Source organism: Helianthus annuus, chromosome 14 (assembly GCF_002127325.2).
Source record: "Helianthus annuus cultivar XRQ/B chromosome 14, HanXRQr2.0-SUNRISE, whole genome shotgun sequence".
In the NCBI taxonomy this organism is placed as follows: Eukaryota; Viridiplantae; Streptophyta; class Magnoliopsida; order Asterales; family Asteraceae; genus Helianthus; species Helianthus annuus.
Genome location: NC_035446.2, coordinates 96751233 through 96767673, shown reverse-complemented (window position 1 = coordinate 96767673; position 16441 = coordinate 96751233). Strand labels below are relative to the sequence as shown.

At 33.5% G+C, this 16441-nt stretch overlaps 2 protein-coding genes across 2 annotated transcripts; both read right to left on the bottom strand.

The window, feature by feature from the left end:
- Window positions 1-1274: 1274 nt before the first annotated feature.
- Window positions 1275-3374, bottom strand: LOC110877180 (protein FAR1-RELATED SEQUENCE 5-like). The gene is made up of 4 exons (XM_022125348.2): window positions 3266-3374; window positions 2914-3172; window positions 2136-2699; window positions 1275-1964 (listed from the first exon to the last, which is right to left on the bottom strand). Exons 1-4 carry the CDS (start codon window positions 3337-3339, stop codon window positions 1341-1343), a joined length of 1521 nt encoding a protein of 506 aa, XP_021981040.1. The 5' UTR covers window positions 3340-3374; the 3' UTR covers window positions 1275-1340.
- Window positions 3375-7814: 4440 nt separating this feature from the next.
- LOC110877181 (NDR1/HIN1-like protein 1) lies at window positions 7815-9533 on the bottom strand. Its single transcript, XM_022125349.2, has 2 exons — window positions 9065-9533; window positions 7815-8272 (listed from the first exon to the last, which is right to left on the bottom strand). The coding sequence occupies exons 1-2, from the start codon at window positions 9441-9443 to the stop codon at window positions 8013-8015; spliced, it is 639 nt and encodes a 212-aa protein (XP_021981041.1). The 5' UTR covers window positions 9444-9533; the 3' UTR covers window positions 7815-8012.
- Window positions 9534-16441: the final 6908 nt, after the last annotated feature.

Sequence of the window (16441 nt, the reverse complement as noted above, 5' to 3'; positions counted from 1 at the left end):
AGAAATGATTAGACCAAAAGCCTTAAAAAGCCTTTTAGATTCCTGATATAAATACTGTATATATGATGGAAATATCAATTAAAAGAAAAAAATAAAAAATAATCATTATTATTATTAAGACAAATTGATTCAAATTCCTCTACCAGTAGATTATATAAGAACAGAAACCCTAAACTATTTTCACATTTCTCTCATCATACACCAAAAAACACCAAAATACCCAACACACACAAACCCTAAAATGGATAATCAACAACTATCAGTTTGGTGGGTTAAAAGAGGCAATTTCTTTCTTCAATTCCTTGATGGAAAAAAAATAAAATACCATTCCGTTGCTTCTGTCCTTCAAAACTGCAATGAAAATGTTTTGAAAAGGATGAACGAAATAGGTATACCACCTTCTTGTTACACAGATCAAACAGCCGCACTGTTCAGAATTCTACACAAAAGATATGGTAATCCGAATCAAACAGAAACTGAAGATGCCCAGGTTACATCTTGGGAGTTCATTGAAGAAACTTTCAAAGTTTCAGTGACTTGGGACGATGGTGAGGTGGAGATGTATGACCCAAAGGACATATCTACCAGTGAGGATATAAGTTTTTTGAAGCACTTATCCGAAATACCAATCATCAACAACTCTGCTAGCAAATTTGCAGAGAAGCTTCAAAACGCAGTACTCTCACAGGTTGAACTTTGGGTTGAATCTGAAAGTGATGAAGAAATCCCTGATGGAAGCTTAGGGTTTTCATCCGATGAAGAAACAAACTTTGATCCATGAAGCTGATCATGCTAGTTATTTTTGTTATTTTTGTTGCTTGAAAAAATCATCTTTGTTTAGAACTATCATTATCTATATAACGCAATGTTTATTATATCTACTTGAATTTCTTGTTTAATTTTATGTTTAATATGTGTTACAATAAAACGCAATAATAAAAAAAAACATATTAAAGTATATTGTTCTATCTATAAAACGAAATAACAATATACTGTTATCATAAAACGCAACTTTCCAAAAAAAGCTGTCATGTGATTTTGAAATCCCTTTTGGAATCTTAGTGTTGTCATCATTTCGTGTTTAATTTGTTCTATGATCTATGTTACAATAAAACGCATTAATCAAAAAATACAATTTAAATTATATTGTTCATGTATAAAACGCAATTACAATATATTGTTGGTATGATAAAACGCAATTAACCAAAACATACTGATAAATATGATGGATATTATAAAACTCAGTAATAAAATGAGATGAAACATATACATCATAAAACGCAATGACAAATTTTTTTTTACTTATTGATATCTGATTTTGTCAGAATTTCTATACATAATTACATTGCATTGCTAGAACCTATAGCATTAGAAGAAACCTTATCTTTACATGTGCGACTGTTATGTCCTTTTTCACCACATACACGGCACGATTTCTGGATCTTTGATGATTTCTGAATTGCAATCTCACGATTTGACTTGATCCTTTTTTGTACACCGCATCCTTTGGTCCTTGTTTTGATCGGCACACGAATAATAGAATCTGATTTTTCTATGTTCCCTCCAATTTCAGCAAATCTTTCTTTGCGACTAGGAGGCGGCGCAGCAACCATAACCTCATCCGCTTTATCAATATAACTTTTAATATGATCCCTGTAACGACACAACTCATCTATATCGCCAACCAGCCTATTAACCACATACTCATTTGCAACAACGATTTCTCTATAAACTTTATCAATTTCACTATTCCTACCAATTTCATCAAACCGAATATTTGAATGATTTGATCCAACAGAAACAACATCTCTCATCCATCTTCTATGAACATATCTTCTAGGAAACTCATTTATATCATCATACCGTAAAACGTAAAATATATGCCGGCATAATATACCAAATTGTTCAAACCGTTTGCAAGAACAACTTATTGTTAATCCATCTTCTTGTTTGCTGTATTGCACCTGTAAATAAGATTAAAAAGCTATATAAAATTAGTGAAATTAAATATAAAACGCAATGAATCTTAATTATAATACAGATAAAACTATATTTTCATATAATGATAAAACGCAATGAATGATGGAATAATAAAACGCAATAGATATTTAAAAATATATAAATTTAAAAAATACCTTCAAAAAAGATGTGCATGGCTGTCTGAAATCCTTTATTTCAAAATATTGAACATCACCCACAATATCAAGAGACTTTGACATACACTTTGTAATGGCAGCATCAATTTCAATCTGAATATCCTTAAAAATTGTTTTGGTGTATATTTCTGATGCTTGTTTCTCCAATACAAAGTCACTCCAGGGCTTAGACTCAATATACCTTGTATCATGATCATTCCTCCTATGCTCATGCCTTTGAATATCCATTGCAGTCTCAAAATGAGTGAAAAATTCAACAAGTGTACATCTTGGATTGCAAATCTGACCAAAGAAGTAATTCTCGCTTTCACATCTCGAAGTAGTACGCATAAGACCAGCCAAATCCTCTCCATGGTAATAAGCAGGAATCCAGTCAAATCGAAGATCGTACATATCTTTTAACCACTCATGATTTTCCAATCCAAAAGTAGACATTATTGAATGCCACTCAGTTTCAAAATCTTCTGGACTAATAGTATCATTCCAAACAACATGAGTCATTCTTGTATTAAAATCAGTGTTTGCAGACAAAACAGGACCAACCTGAATAAAAAAGTAATAATATTATAAAACATAAAACGCAATAATTTAAAAACAATATATTGAAAATGATAAACATAATGAATTGATGGTAAAACGCAATTGTTTTGTAATTCTATTGATAAAAATATTTGGTGATCTTATTGTATAATACATAAAACGCAATAATAAAACAATTAAAATTTCAGTTTGTTATATCATAAAACGCAGTTAATACCTTTGTCTTCAATTTCTCCCATATGTGCCACATACATAACCTATGCCTACTTCTTGAAAGTACATCCTTAATAGCTCTCTTCATTGCAGCATCTTGATCAGTAACAACAACTTTAGGCTCACTTCCAAAAGCATTAACAAAACACCTTAAAAGCCATCTATAAGAATCTGCAGTCTCCGAACCAAGTAATGCACCACCAAATGTGACATTCCTATAATGATTATCAATACCAGTAAATGGAACAAAAACCAAATCATACCTGCATAAAAAACAAATTAAAAAAGCATTAGAAATTAGAACAGAATGTATAACGCAATAGAATATATAACGCAATAAATGAAAAAAAACTTACTTGTTTGATTTATAAGTAGCATCAAAACCAAATATGTCACCAAAAACTGTATAATTTTTTTTTTGATTGCTCATCAGCCCAGAAAAGCCCTTTCAATCTTCTATCTTCACCAATAACATAATCACATGTGAAACCCGGACAGCATTCTTTCTTCCTAATAAGACGCCTAACTACCATTTCTGCATCATACTCTCCGATATAAAGATTCAAATCCCTTCTATAATTCTTACAATCAACTTTACTAGCACCAACTTCACCAAAACCACCATACATTGTTTTCATAATATTGAATGCTTTAACAGGTCCAATATTGATTGCTGACAATCCAGATATAAAACTTTCTTTCACATAATCGATACTTCGTGCAGCCGGCAAGAAATGAATATCTTCATCTTCCACAAAGATATGATTATGTTCTTCTTCAAAGTAGTAGATTTTATACATATTATTGTTCTCTAATATTAATTTCACATGAGCATTGCATCCAACTCTTTTTGAACCTCTATTACGTCTAACAATCTTTTTACTATTCTCAACTGAACCAGAATCTATTTCTTTGCTAACATGAAATCCTTCTTTTGAACAGACAATATATCTTATTTTCACTAAACCATCACCATTTGTCCAAGAGGTATTTTTTTCTTGCAGAAAAACCTGCAGCAAGTGCATATCTCTGATAAAACGCAAAAGCCTCATCAAATGACTTAAAAAACATTCCAACAGCAGGTGTAATGGATCCACTGACTTTAGGTTTGAAAAACTTTCTTCCACTGTTTATGCATACACGTTCCTCCCACTTGGAAATGTTATCTGAAACAATTAAAAAAAACTTTAAAACGCAATTCATCTTACATAATAATGTTTTTATTGATAAACCAAAAAATATATTAATAAAAATTTAAAATTCAAACATTTAAAGTTTATATATAGACTAATATGGATAAAAAGCATAAAAAGCAACAGCTTCAGTAAAACGCATCATATGATCTGAAACACTTAACAAATAATCATAAAACGCAATACATCCTATATAATAATGTGTTTAATATTAAATCATAAAAATAAGTTAAAAATAATATATGAAATACAAACCTTTAAGGTTTGTATATGAACTATTATCTAAAAAATCATAAAACGCAATACATTCAGTAAAACGCATAAAATGATGAATAAACAAAACATTGTACAACAATAACAGTTATAGACAGTTAAAGCTTTATATAACATAAAAATAAAAGTTTTATATTCATACAATTTAATTAATATCATAAAACGCAACTCTTCACTAAAACGCAATAAATGATGAAGAAAAAAAACAAACAAATTATGTTTAATTATACAACAATAACTATTAAACTTATGAAAAATCAAATATTACTTACAGAACCACGAATTATAAAACGTAAAACAAAGAAATTCAGAAAAAATAACAAAATTTTACTCCGAATTGAAGCTAAACATACCAGCAGAGTTTGAAGAAGACATTGAAGTTATCGAATTGACGAACGATACAAGATTAATGTTTGAAAAGAGATGAATTTGCAATCGACGGTGATTTAGGGTTACAGAACCTTCAATTATGTTATGAGAGTGATGAACTAAGAAAAGAAGTAACAGAATCTGTAATTGAATTAGAACGAAGATATGATAATGTAAAAAGACGAAAATGCCACCGCGTACAAAAATTTAAAAAAATATGATGAACGGCTAAGATTACTTCCTATACTTCCTAGCCAAAATAAACTTCCTATTTGATCTTTACCCTTATTTTATAATATAGGTTGTGTTAATGTTAGCTAGCTTTACTATAAGAGGCGTCACACTCACTTTTCTTATTGAAAAGAACACGATTCTCTACCTTCTTTTGTTAATATTTCCGTATAAAGGGGGACATTAGGAGAATGCATTGAATTCATAACTTCCTAGACGATACATGATGTCTTATCTTGACAAAAGAAACATTGTGAACTTTTCTATTAACCAAAATTGTAAAATATTATATAAATATGAAGTGATGGTCTAATAAGCCGACTCAATTGACTATATGGTGCGATACAAATATGTGTGAGTATATATACAAACATACACACATTTTTTTTTTTTTTTTTTGAGGATGTCTGTATTTCTGTGTAATTGAAAATTGAAAACACTCATATACTTGGGAATCAAATTATGAATCACCTTTTAAAACTTTAAATCATATTTTAATGGATGACTGAGATCTATCTTCTAGTATGTCTCTTGCACTCCATGAATTGTGATGGTAGAAAACGACCTTGCTAAAGAGAGGGAATTTGTACCCTAAAACACTTGGTGTGCATATGATCATAGCATCTTATTATTAATATACACATTGTAGAGCACTTTATACATGCGTATTTTTAATAAAGTACATTGAAAACTATAATATTTAATTTATAAAGATGAAAAACACTAATCTCACTACAAGAATCATAAAAATAACAATCGTAATTCTTATATTATAACACCAAACTATATTAAAACATATGACTTCTATAGTACATGACATCACACTCATATATTAAAGTTCTTTCTTGACTTAAACAAGATGTTACGTGACATTATACGACATAATATCTATCAAGTCACAGTTAACCGACAAAAAATTATACTTACGCTCGCGTCATGTATCAATCAGTTTCTTTTACCTATGAGATATGGATATGGCAACACAATTTTTTTAGCTTTTTTTTATGAGATATGGATATGGCAACACAAATTTTTGTAGCTATCCAACCATCTACAAATATATTGAAAGGCACATTCATTAAATGTTTAAACTCAAATTGTGTATCACTAAAACCGAAATTGTATACTTTAACACAATTTGTGTAACTTTGACACCTAACCATATTAGGTAAATTTAAATATTCTCAAATACCATCACATGGAGTGTTGATGTTTTAATAGCTAATAAAACCAAACCTCACGTAACAAACCATCAAATTTTATTTCTTATATTTTTTAATATTTTTTTTCTTTAAAAAAATGAAAATCTAATCACCACAATTTTTTCAATTATTGAGTCCACTAAAACCAAAGCTCTTTCATACCTTTATCATATAAAAAAGCTAACAACAATCATTAAAATAAGAGTAAATTACAAGTTTTGTCCTTTATGTTTGTAGCAAATTGCAGGCGCTGTCCTTTACCTTTAAATTTGACGAGTTTTGTCCTTAACGTTTCAAAATCTTACATGTTATGTCCTTTAGCCCTAACTCAGTTTATTTTTTAAGTTAAGTTAGATCATGTGCAACACACATGAGGGCAATTCAGTCTTTTCACTGCTATTTTCATTTTCCACATTTATATTCAGGTTAATTCTGAAAATCCATACCCTCTCTCTCTCTTTGAATCTCTTTCTCACACTAACAACTCCCAAACACCAGCACCGCCTGACATCACCATCATCAAACACCCCTATTCAGATCGACAAATGGGCCGCAGAGATACGTGATCCGCATAAAGCGATTCGTTAGGGTTTGTTATTAATTGTGACTTTTGTTGTGGGCGAATGCCCATATCGAATTCATTAAACAACTTATTAAAAGTATTTGGATCAGCTGTTGTGAAATCAGGAGCCACAACCAGATGCAAATCGAGTCTACGGATGCGGATGGCAAGATAAATGGGTACCTACTCGCCGCTGATTTGTTGATGCTTCTTTGGATGTGTTGGGTTATGTCTTGGAGTTCTAGAAACCGAGAGATGGTGAGAAAGGAAATGTGATGTTAGGTCTTCCGGATGTGAATAATTTGGTGTTGTCTGTTGTTTCGTTGTGTGTTGAAGGTGGTGCTGAGTTGAATGTATGGGATGAAGGTATTTTGGGGTCTGATAATACAAATTCTGATAGGGAAGCTTCATGTGTAGGTATTGAAAACGGTGCCGAACCTTTCAGAATGTTTGGTGCAGTTAGTTCATTCGAGAATTTCTCAACAGGTACTTCTATTCTTTCTAAGGATGTTATTGTCATCTTCATCTTTTGAGTCTGAAAAAATGGGGAAAAGATGAGAGAGATAGTGGAGATGAAGAAGAGAGAGAATATGGTGTGAGTTTTTAATTAATATCTTATTCTTTAATTCTTTTATTATTTAGTCCTTTAATATAAGTTATTTATTCAATAGTCCCTGGAGAGGTAAAATGACAAAAATACCCTAATGTGTAAGACACATGATCATATTTAACAAAAAAATCTGACTGAGTTAGGGCTAAAGGACATAACATGCAAGATTTTGAAACGTTAAGGACAAAACTCGTCAAATTTAAAGGTAAAGAACAGCGCTTGCAATTTGCTACAAACATAAAGGACAAAACTTGTAATTTACTCTTAAAATAAAAATAAATACACATAAAAAAGTCTATCACCTAAGACATATCGTGATGATAAGGTGTCTCTCCTCTGCCTTAAAGATGAAGATTTTAAATCCTACAAAATGCATGTATTGGTAATTAATAAGAAAAAAAATCAAAATTAGATTATCTTCCTCTACAAAAAAAAAAAAAAAAAAAAAAAAAAAAAAAAAAAAAAAAAACTGAAACTAAAAAGATTTATTGTTTATCAGGAAAAATAGTTACATTTATACTTGATGCCCATCTTTTCCTTATCTTATTACAACCCACCAAAATTAAAAATTTACAAATTCCTCCTCCACGTATGCTTCCAATAATATCAAGTAAAAACAAGTGTGAAAAGTGAGAACCGTAACGACGCCGTTTACCATCTTCTTCACACGTTTACACTGCATCTTGTAGACAACTGATACTTAATTCCGGTACCGACAACAATCCCGGGAATCGCCGAATTCGGTTTATTCCCGAACGGAATATACGCCGGACACCTTACATGAATATGATACCTCCCGGAAATAAACCTCCCAACTCTCCATCTCACCCGTCCGTTCAACATAATCAACAGATTAATCGAACCGTTCTCTTGATCCTCACTCAACGATTGTCCATTGTACGGTGCCACAGGAACATTCGTACCTAGTTCACACAACATGTAAACAAGATTATGTAAATATACAAATGTTTGTAAAAAAAAAATTAGTTTCAGACAAGCAGTGGTGGATCCAGGGGGGTTTTGGGCCCTCAATTTGAAAAAAAAATGAAAGAAATAGTGGAAATTTTATATGATTTAAAAAAATATTGAAAATTAGTGAAAATCTACCAAAAGAAACCTGCTAAAAAAATTCTTGAATCCGCCATTGCTGACAATGGCATGAAAATCAGGTCCTTAAATTATATATATTTTTATATAAAAGATTAAATTGTATTAAAAAGCTTAAAATATTTAATGAAAATTAATATATACATACAAAATCTTTTTTTTTTCTAAATTTCGGTCAACGGTCACCTGCCCAGCTGGGTGTTTTATCTATACCATACACAAAATGCCGTATCTAGAAAAATCATGTGAACCAAAAAAAGAGATAACGAAATCAAAAAAACGTTAATTTTTTCAAAATTTACACTACTGTCGGAAGTGTCAAAGGACAACGAGGTTACTCCTAGTAACACTATAGGTCCGCCCCTGATTACAGATAAATTATGTAAGAAAGCTGCTGCTAAATACACTCCCTTTTACTAGTTACACCCTTATCTTCTCATATTGTTACGTGTGGGGCCCACAATTTTTCTCTAAAATGAGGGATGTATCAAAGAAAAGGGGTGTATTTAGACAGCTTTGGTAAATATCTATTATTATTAGTATATTATTAGTATAATATAAGTAAGAGACAATAGAAACAATAACAATTACACGTGTTTTATCCGTACCATAAACAAAAGGTGACCAGACGTTGGTGTCATGGTGGCCTTGATAAACCGGCTGGATGCCGGTGAAGTAAGTGATTTGCTGGTTTTTATAGGAAGCGTAAATGTTAAGTTTATCATAGTAAACACCGATTCGAGAGTTGGGGTTGTGGGAGGCGACAGTAACTTGAAAGTTGGAGGATAACAAGATCGGGGCGGAGACGTTGAAGGAGAAGATGGTGGCGTCTTGGAGGGTGAATCTGGGCTTTCTGGGCTGGAGAATGGCCCAAGTGATTAAGAAGGTTAAGAGGACGATGAAGGCCAAGATGAGGAAGAAGGAGCAGAGTTTACGAAGGAGTTTTTGGGATTTGTTTTTGTGGTGGGTGCACTCTTTGACGGACATGGTGGTGGTGGTGGGATGAGATTATTGCTACTAGGTGTAAAGGTTGTGTGGACAGCGAAGTGTGGTTCGCTAGAGAAATGTAGAAGGGTCAAGTGGAGGGTGGGTTTGATTTTATGGGGATTGGGTGTGCTTTAGGAGGTTGTATGGTACAAGTTGGGAATGGCTTGTGTTGTGGAACTTTGTTTGTTTTTGGAACGTTGTTTGTGTTTGCAAAATTACGTTTCACAAGTATTGTTCTTGGAACTTGAACCATTAATAATTCCTAGTCAACTTTTTCATAAAATTTGACAATTAATTTTAAAAAAGTTTCAGGGTTGTATAGGAGTCGAGTCGTGGTAGGTTAGGATCGAAATCGGTCATTACTCGGTGAACCTTCGATTAGTGATCAATCAACGACTAATCGGAATTTAGGCAAGATTTTTACAACCATGCTTGTGACTCATCAAGCCATCTTGTTTATTTAAAAAAAGAGTTAATTCCATTTTCGAATTTCGTCCATGTGGTTTGTTCACTTATATCATTTCAGGCCAATTTTCAAAAATTCACTAGTTTCCACTAGGGGTGTTCATCGAATCGAATAACGAATTTTCGAATTATTCGAAATGAATTATTCGAATTTTTATTTTTTTATCTGAATTCGTATTCGATTCGATTAATATTTGAAACTCGAATACGAACCGAATTCGAATAAATTCGATTTATTTCAACTTCATCCTAAACAATAAATTATTTTACATTTCTTTTCTAAAACTATTACTAATAATTATATTCAACATAAAATATAATAATCTGCAAAATTAATTAACAATCAATATGTCGAAACACCAAAATTTAGAAGATAAGCAGTTGGTTAACAGTAACGATTTAAGTTAGGTAAAAATTTAGAAATAAGTAGTATGGGTTATTTGTCAGTATATTTGTTAATGTTATAAATAATAGAGAAAAGTGCCCAGATAGTCCCTGTGGTTTGGTCTTTTTCACCTTTAGTCCCTGACTTTTCAAAATTACCTCTATAGCCCCAAACTTTTCAATTTTCGTTCCCGGATAGTCCCTGACGCGGATGGGGGTTAGTCTTTGATGTTAAGTAGATGTGAAATTATAAAATTACCCTTACTATTAAAAATAACAACCAAACATTAAAAAAATTTAATTTATTATTTAAAAACAAAAGTGGGCCCTACCTTTTTCCTACCCCTGCCCCACCCCCTCTCCCCTTTGGGCTTTCTCTCTTCCTCTTTCTTTGTCTCTGCAACTTGCAAACACCCAAAAAACAGAGATACCCAACCTTTGATTCATGATACTCTAATGTGATACACGATTCGTGATACTCTCATGTGAGGATCGTGATATAATGATGAACAGATTATGAACTTGATACAGATTTGAACTCGATGCAGGGCTTTCTCTCTTCCTCTTTCTTTGTCTCTACAACTTGCAAACACCCAAAAAACAGAGATACCCAACCTTTGATTCATGATACTCTAATGTGATACTCGATTCGTGATACTCTCATGTGAGGATCGTGATATAATGATGAACAGATTATGAACTTGATACAGATTTGAACTCGATGCACGAAACAGATCTGATGCATTCAAGAACAGATCTGAATCACCTTTCGATCGAATTAGTTCAATTCGAAACGTATAATCTCGAACCAAAACTCAATGCAAAATCAATGTAATATGACTGAAATAGAGAGAATAAAGCGATAGAGAAAGAGAAAGAAAAAGAGGTTGCCGGTGAGTTGTGGCGGGGGTGGTGATGGTGGCGGCGGCGGTGATTGTGGTGGCGGTGGTGTTGATGGCGGCGGTGGTGGTTGTGGAATGGGTGCGTATTGTCCTGCACCTGTTTTGACCCAAGAACTTCAGTCACAGGTCATGAACTCCATAATTCTTTCTACCATAAAAAGGGATGTCGAAAGATGGCTGCAAGTTTGTGAGAGTTTTGTATGCTTTAACAACACTGGGAGCCCCTTGTTCCTTAATATACTTCTTTGCAGCTAAGGTCATGGTGGTGGTGATTCGCTGGATTTGCAGAAATGTGGGGAAGATGAAGAGGGTACGTAGAGGTGGGTCCCACATAAAATCTAAATATTAATTAGAGTAAACTGCCATTTTGGTCCATGAGGTTTGGTCACTTTTACCACTCTAGTACAAAACTCAAACCTTTTAAATCTGGGTCCCTGTGGTTTTACTTTTATTGCCATTTTGGTCCAAAAATGAAATCAGCTCATATTTGGCTAATAAAATCCTGTTATTTTGTACTTTTCCTCAGGGGCAAAACGGTCAATATAATTTTATTATAACACATTATTAATTAAATTAATGAAATTAGCTGATATTTGGCCATTTTGCCCCTGAGGAAAAGGACAAAATAACAGGATTTTATTAGCCAAATATGAACAGATTTCATTTTTGGACCAAAATGGCAATAAAAGTGAAACCACAGGGACCCATATTTAAAAAGTTTGAGTTTTGGACTAAAGTGGCAAAAGTGACCAAACCTGAGGGACCAAAATGGCAGTTTACTCTATTAATTATATTCTTTTAACTTTTAAGTTATTAATGTAACACTAAGGGCATTTTTGTCATTTCACATCCACTTAACACCAAAAACGAACCCCCATCCGTGCCAGGGACTATCCGGGAACGAAAATTGAAAAGTTGGGGGCTATAGAGGTAATTTTAGAAAGTTAGGGACTAAAGGTGAAAAAAGACCAAACCACAGGGACTATTCGGGCACTTTTCTCTAAATGATATACTTATCACTTATGGAGGTTGTTCTTACTTTGTCCAAGTTTGAACTTATATGTGTGTGTATAGAGTATAGAAATATATTTAAAATATATATATATATATATATATATATATATAAATTGAATTCGAATTGAAAATCGAATCGAATTGAAAATCATAAATTCGTAGTCGATTCTAATTCGATTACTGGATTCGAATACGAATCAACTCGAATTCGAACCTTTTTAATCGAATTCGAATCGAATCGAATTTTGAATCCGAATCGAATTCTTAAAACCCCTAGTTTCCACCCTAACATACTGGAAACGTGCCACTTCAGTACAAAAATTAAAACCCAGTTAAGTCAGAAAGGTTAAATAAAGGGTATTATTGTCAATTCATATATCTTTCATTTTCATCTTATTTTATGAATTGACAATAATACCCTTCGTTTAACATGTCTAACTTAACTGGGTTTTAATTTTTGGACTGAAGTGGCACGTTTCCAGTATGTGTGGTGCATTTTTTAAAATTGGTCTGAAATGGTAAAAGTGAACAAACAAGAGAGACGAAAATGGCAGTTAACTGTTTAAAAAATTGATATTTTCACACTTATTGACATATATTAAAACAAAAATTAATTTTTTCACATACCCATAATGCAGAATTTTAAAATGTGTTACATTTTGAGTGTTATATATATATATATATATAAAGTTTCGGCTTTTAACTTAAACAAGTCAACAAGTAGCTTATCTTCGCTCATGCTCATGAGCTCATCTAATTTATAAACGAGCCAATAACGAACAAACTTTTTTCAAACAAGCACGAACTACAAGTTTACTGATTGACACTAAAAATGTCATAACTACTGACAGTTTTACTTTATTATTATTAATCAACTTATGAAACTTTTTGAATTTACATTGAGAAAGATGGTAAACGGGCAACAAATTGTGCTGCTACCCTTTTCTGAATAGCAAAACTAAGTCTTTTAAAAACTACATCCATAGATCTCGGGGTCATAACATTACTATGCATGGCTGTAACGCTCCATATTTTTGTACTTTCCATATTTAGAAAGTGTAATCGTATTTCTATTTTTGGAAACTTGTAACATATAGTATTCGTATTTCGTTTCCAATCTTGTATTCCGAGAACTTGATATAATGAAAATTCATGCTTTATACACACGTGTTATACTTACGATCAATCATTACATACGTGTTTACATGCAAACCAATACTTATTATACGTGCAATTACTCATACATACATTCACGATACATGAATTATACTTACATACGCTTTCCATACTTGAAAACATGTTAAATTACAAAGTTTTAGCATAAAATGATGAACATATAAATGTTCAGCGACTAAAATGCAATAAAACAAAACAATATGATAAATGAGGCGTGGCGCGATGCAACGACAAATCCCATTTAGCTTGGCGTGGCGCCAAGCCCCTTAATCCGCAGAAAATGGTTTCAGCTCCAAGGATTGGCCATTTCATCCACCTCTCTTCTTCCCCAATCATCTTTAAACATTTTTTAACACAAAACCCTACCTCCCCATTATAAAACCAAGCCTCCATCCTCCCATTTTCTCTTTCCTAACTCACTTACACTCTCAAAAACACTCTCAATCTGTTGCAAACACAGGAACAAGACAGAATACTCTAACTCCTAAAGTGAGTTCAAACTCACCTTTCTTCATCTTTTCTTCCACTACAAAGATTGGAACACCTCTGGGAGTGTTTCCACAAGTTTACCATGGTAAACTAAGGTGGAACATCACCATTTTGAAGTCCAAACTTTCTTGCATGAATCTTGTACCTAACTTGTTCCTAAACTCAGCCATGGTTATGGGACTTGTTTATGCTCGATTCTTATGAATTAGAGGTGTAAACACCCTCTAAACTTTCTGTTTTGACAAGGTTTAGAAAACCTACAAGTGTTGAGACCATCCAAGTTTACCATAATTCATATGACAAGAGTTGTGTTTTGGTAAAGGTGTGAACCATGGAAGCCTTGGCTTTCTAAACTTGTTCCACCACCTCACTTGATGTTTTTATTCATGTTCAACTAAGTAGTTTCTTAGACCCAAAGTAAGTTAACCCCGCCTCGCCTCAACATTTGCCATGTTGGTTATGACACGCCCGGGTTGTTCTTATTTGGCTACTTAGTATTGTAATAGAATAGTTGTATTTTACTTTCATTCATGACCAACCGGGTTTACCAACTATGTTGGTAAACTTTGTGCTTTGTTGAATCATACAATGAGGTAGTCATACCTCCATGCTTGACTTCTATGACACTAAATGATAATACATGATGGACATAATATATTCTATATAAAATATAATATACTTAACCGAATTCTTGATGTTAACCGGGTTATGGTTATATGTCACGAATATAGATTATATTATCTTTGTTCTAAATTCCTCGTTTGTGACTTTAATGGGCAAGTTTGGACCCATGAAATCACATAAAAGCTTAGCGTCAAAATGAGTGTTTAAAACAAGATATATTTTCTTATACATACTTTTTATATACTTAAATTCCGACTCCGAATCCTTCACCAAATCCGAATACTCACACACCTCCGTTTCCCCCTTGTATGGTAACCTTGGTGTTCTAAACTCAACGCTCGTCAAACTCTCGGCCGCTAGGAAAGCTTTGAAAAACCGTGAGTGTACATGATCCCTTTCTATTTTAACACTTTTGGGTGCAATACGTGTAACTTATCAAAAACGCACACATACACTTATAAACATGCTTACAAACAAACAATCCAATATACATGCTTGATACGATATACTTGAACTCATACATGATACTTGTTGCTTTATACTTGTCATTAACTTCGTATAAGCCTCCCTTAACATGTATAGCGCTACAGGATTAACGCACTGCCCGTATTCTTGAGGTCACGTTAAGTAAACAAAACAGTCTTATCATTGCTATGATAAGATTACGCTAGGGGGAATCTTTGGGTTGACATTTATAGTTGCATGAGAGTATTGTCATGTTAGGTTTTAGTATCCGAATTTTGCCATGTGGATTCGTTTAAACTCTATACTTATGCTAGTACTTAAATTTGTATGCTCGCCAATACTTTTATGTTGACATGTACTTTAACACGTATTGCAGGAAATTGATGACGATAATGATGAACGGAATTTAGTAGGATGACTAGAAACCCGCTTTAATTTTAGTATTGTTGATGTAATTCGTTTCTTGTTTAAGTGCTGTAACTTTGCTTTCAAACATTGTACTTTGTTTTAGTATGAAATGAAATCTTGATTATTAAACATTGTCACAATTAGCGTTATGAAGTCTTTTGCAATCTCATTTTCATCTCACTCCGATGTTTTTGTTGGAAATTTTGTGAAAATATGAATTTTCACAAATATAGGAAATGTATTTTTCCTAATTTTGGACTAGAAATAAATATAAGAAACTAAGGTGTTTTTATATATTTATTTGTGGGTTGTGTTCTATGTTGGAAGAGCTTCGCAACGAATTAAACTGCGTCCAAAATGAAGCTAAGATGAATGAGATATCGATGCTCAAAGTTTGGTGTTTGAAACGTTGAATGCTGAAAAATTGGGAAAGTGGCACCTTGTCCCACATAGGAGGGGAGTTGAAACTTAAAGGGGTATTTAAGTGGGAAAACTCCATCCTTATTGTTTCACGGAAGCATACACTAAATGTACTCACCAAGGGTACGGAGCACCCTAACTCGCACTCGCACATGCGCGCGCATGGCGTGGGCGATGAGCGCAATGTGGCGCTTTGATGACGCAGTGTGGGCGATGGGCATGACCATGTTGGTCTGCGCGCACTGGCGCATGGCCACTGAAGTGACGCGCGCAGGCACACCAAAGTGAGCTAATACGGCGCGACTGTGTGGCATGATCGTATAGGTTCACTGGTGTCTGGCGCGCGCGTATGAAAGTGCGCCAACCCAGGGCGCGCGCAAGGGTGGTGCAGACCTGCTCGCGCATGAAAGTGAGCCAAACTGGCGCACGCTCGCATGAGTGTTGTAGACCTAGGGCACATGAAAGTGAGCCAAAGTGGTGCGCGCACACCAGAGTGTCTGTCATGCGTGCGCGCGACAGTAGCTTCCAGACTTTAATGACAGAGGAGTTTCATTTCAACATTTAAAACAGACGAGTCAACGGTTTTGACTGAGAATTAAATGACGAATTAAAGTGCATTGAAGACGTTTAATGCAATTTAATTCTCTCCTT

Excerpts from the sequence above, each read along its gene's own strand:
- LOC110877180 (XM_022125348.2), bottom strand. The coding sequence starts at position 3,339 with ATGAGCAATCAAAAAAAAAATTATACAGTTTTTGGTGACATATTTGGT. Across the intron at positions 3,173-3,265 it reads GCTACTTATAAATCAAACAA|GTATGATTTGGTTTTTGTTC; the intron begins GTAAGTTTTTTT and ends TTTTTTATGCAG. Across the intron at positions 2,700-2,913 it reads GGGAGAAATTGAAGACAAAG|GTTGGTCCTGTTTTGTCTGC; the intron begins GTATTAACTGCG and ends TTTTTTATTCAG.
- LOC110877181 (XM_022125349.2), bottom strand. The coding sequence starts at position 9,443 with ATGTCCGTCAAAGAGTGCACCCACCACAAAAACAAATCCCAAAAACTC. Across the intron at positions 8,273-9,064 it reads CTGGTCACCTTTTGTTTATG|GTACGAATGTTCCTGTGGCA; the intron begins GTACGGATAAAA and ends TGTGTGAACTAG.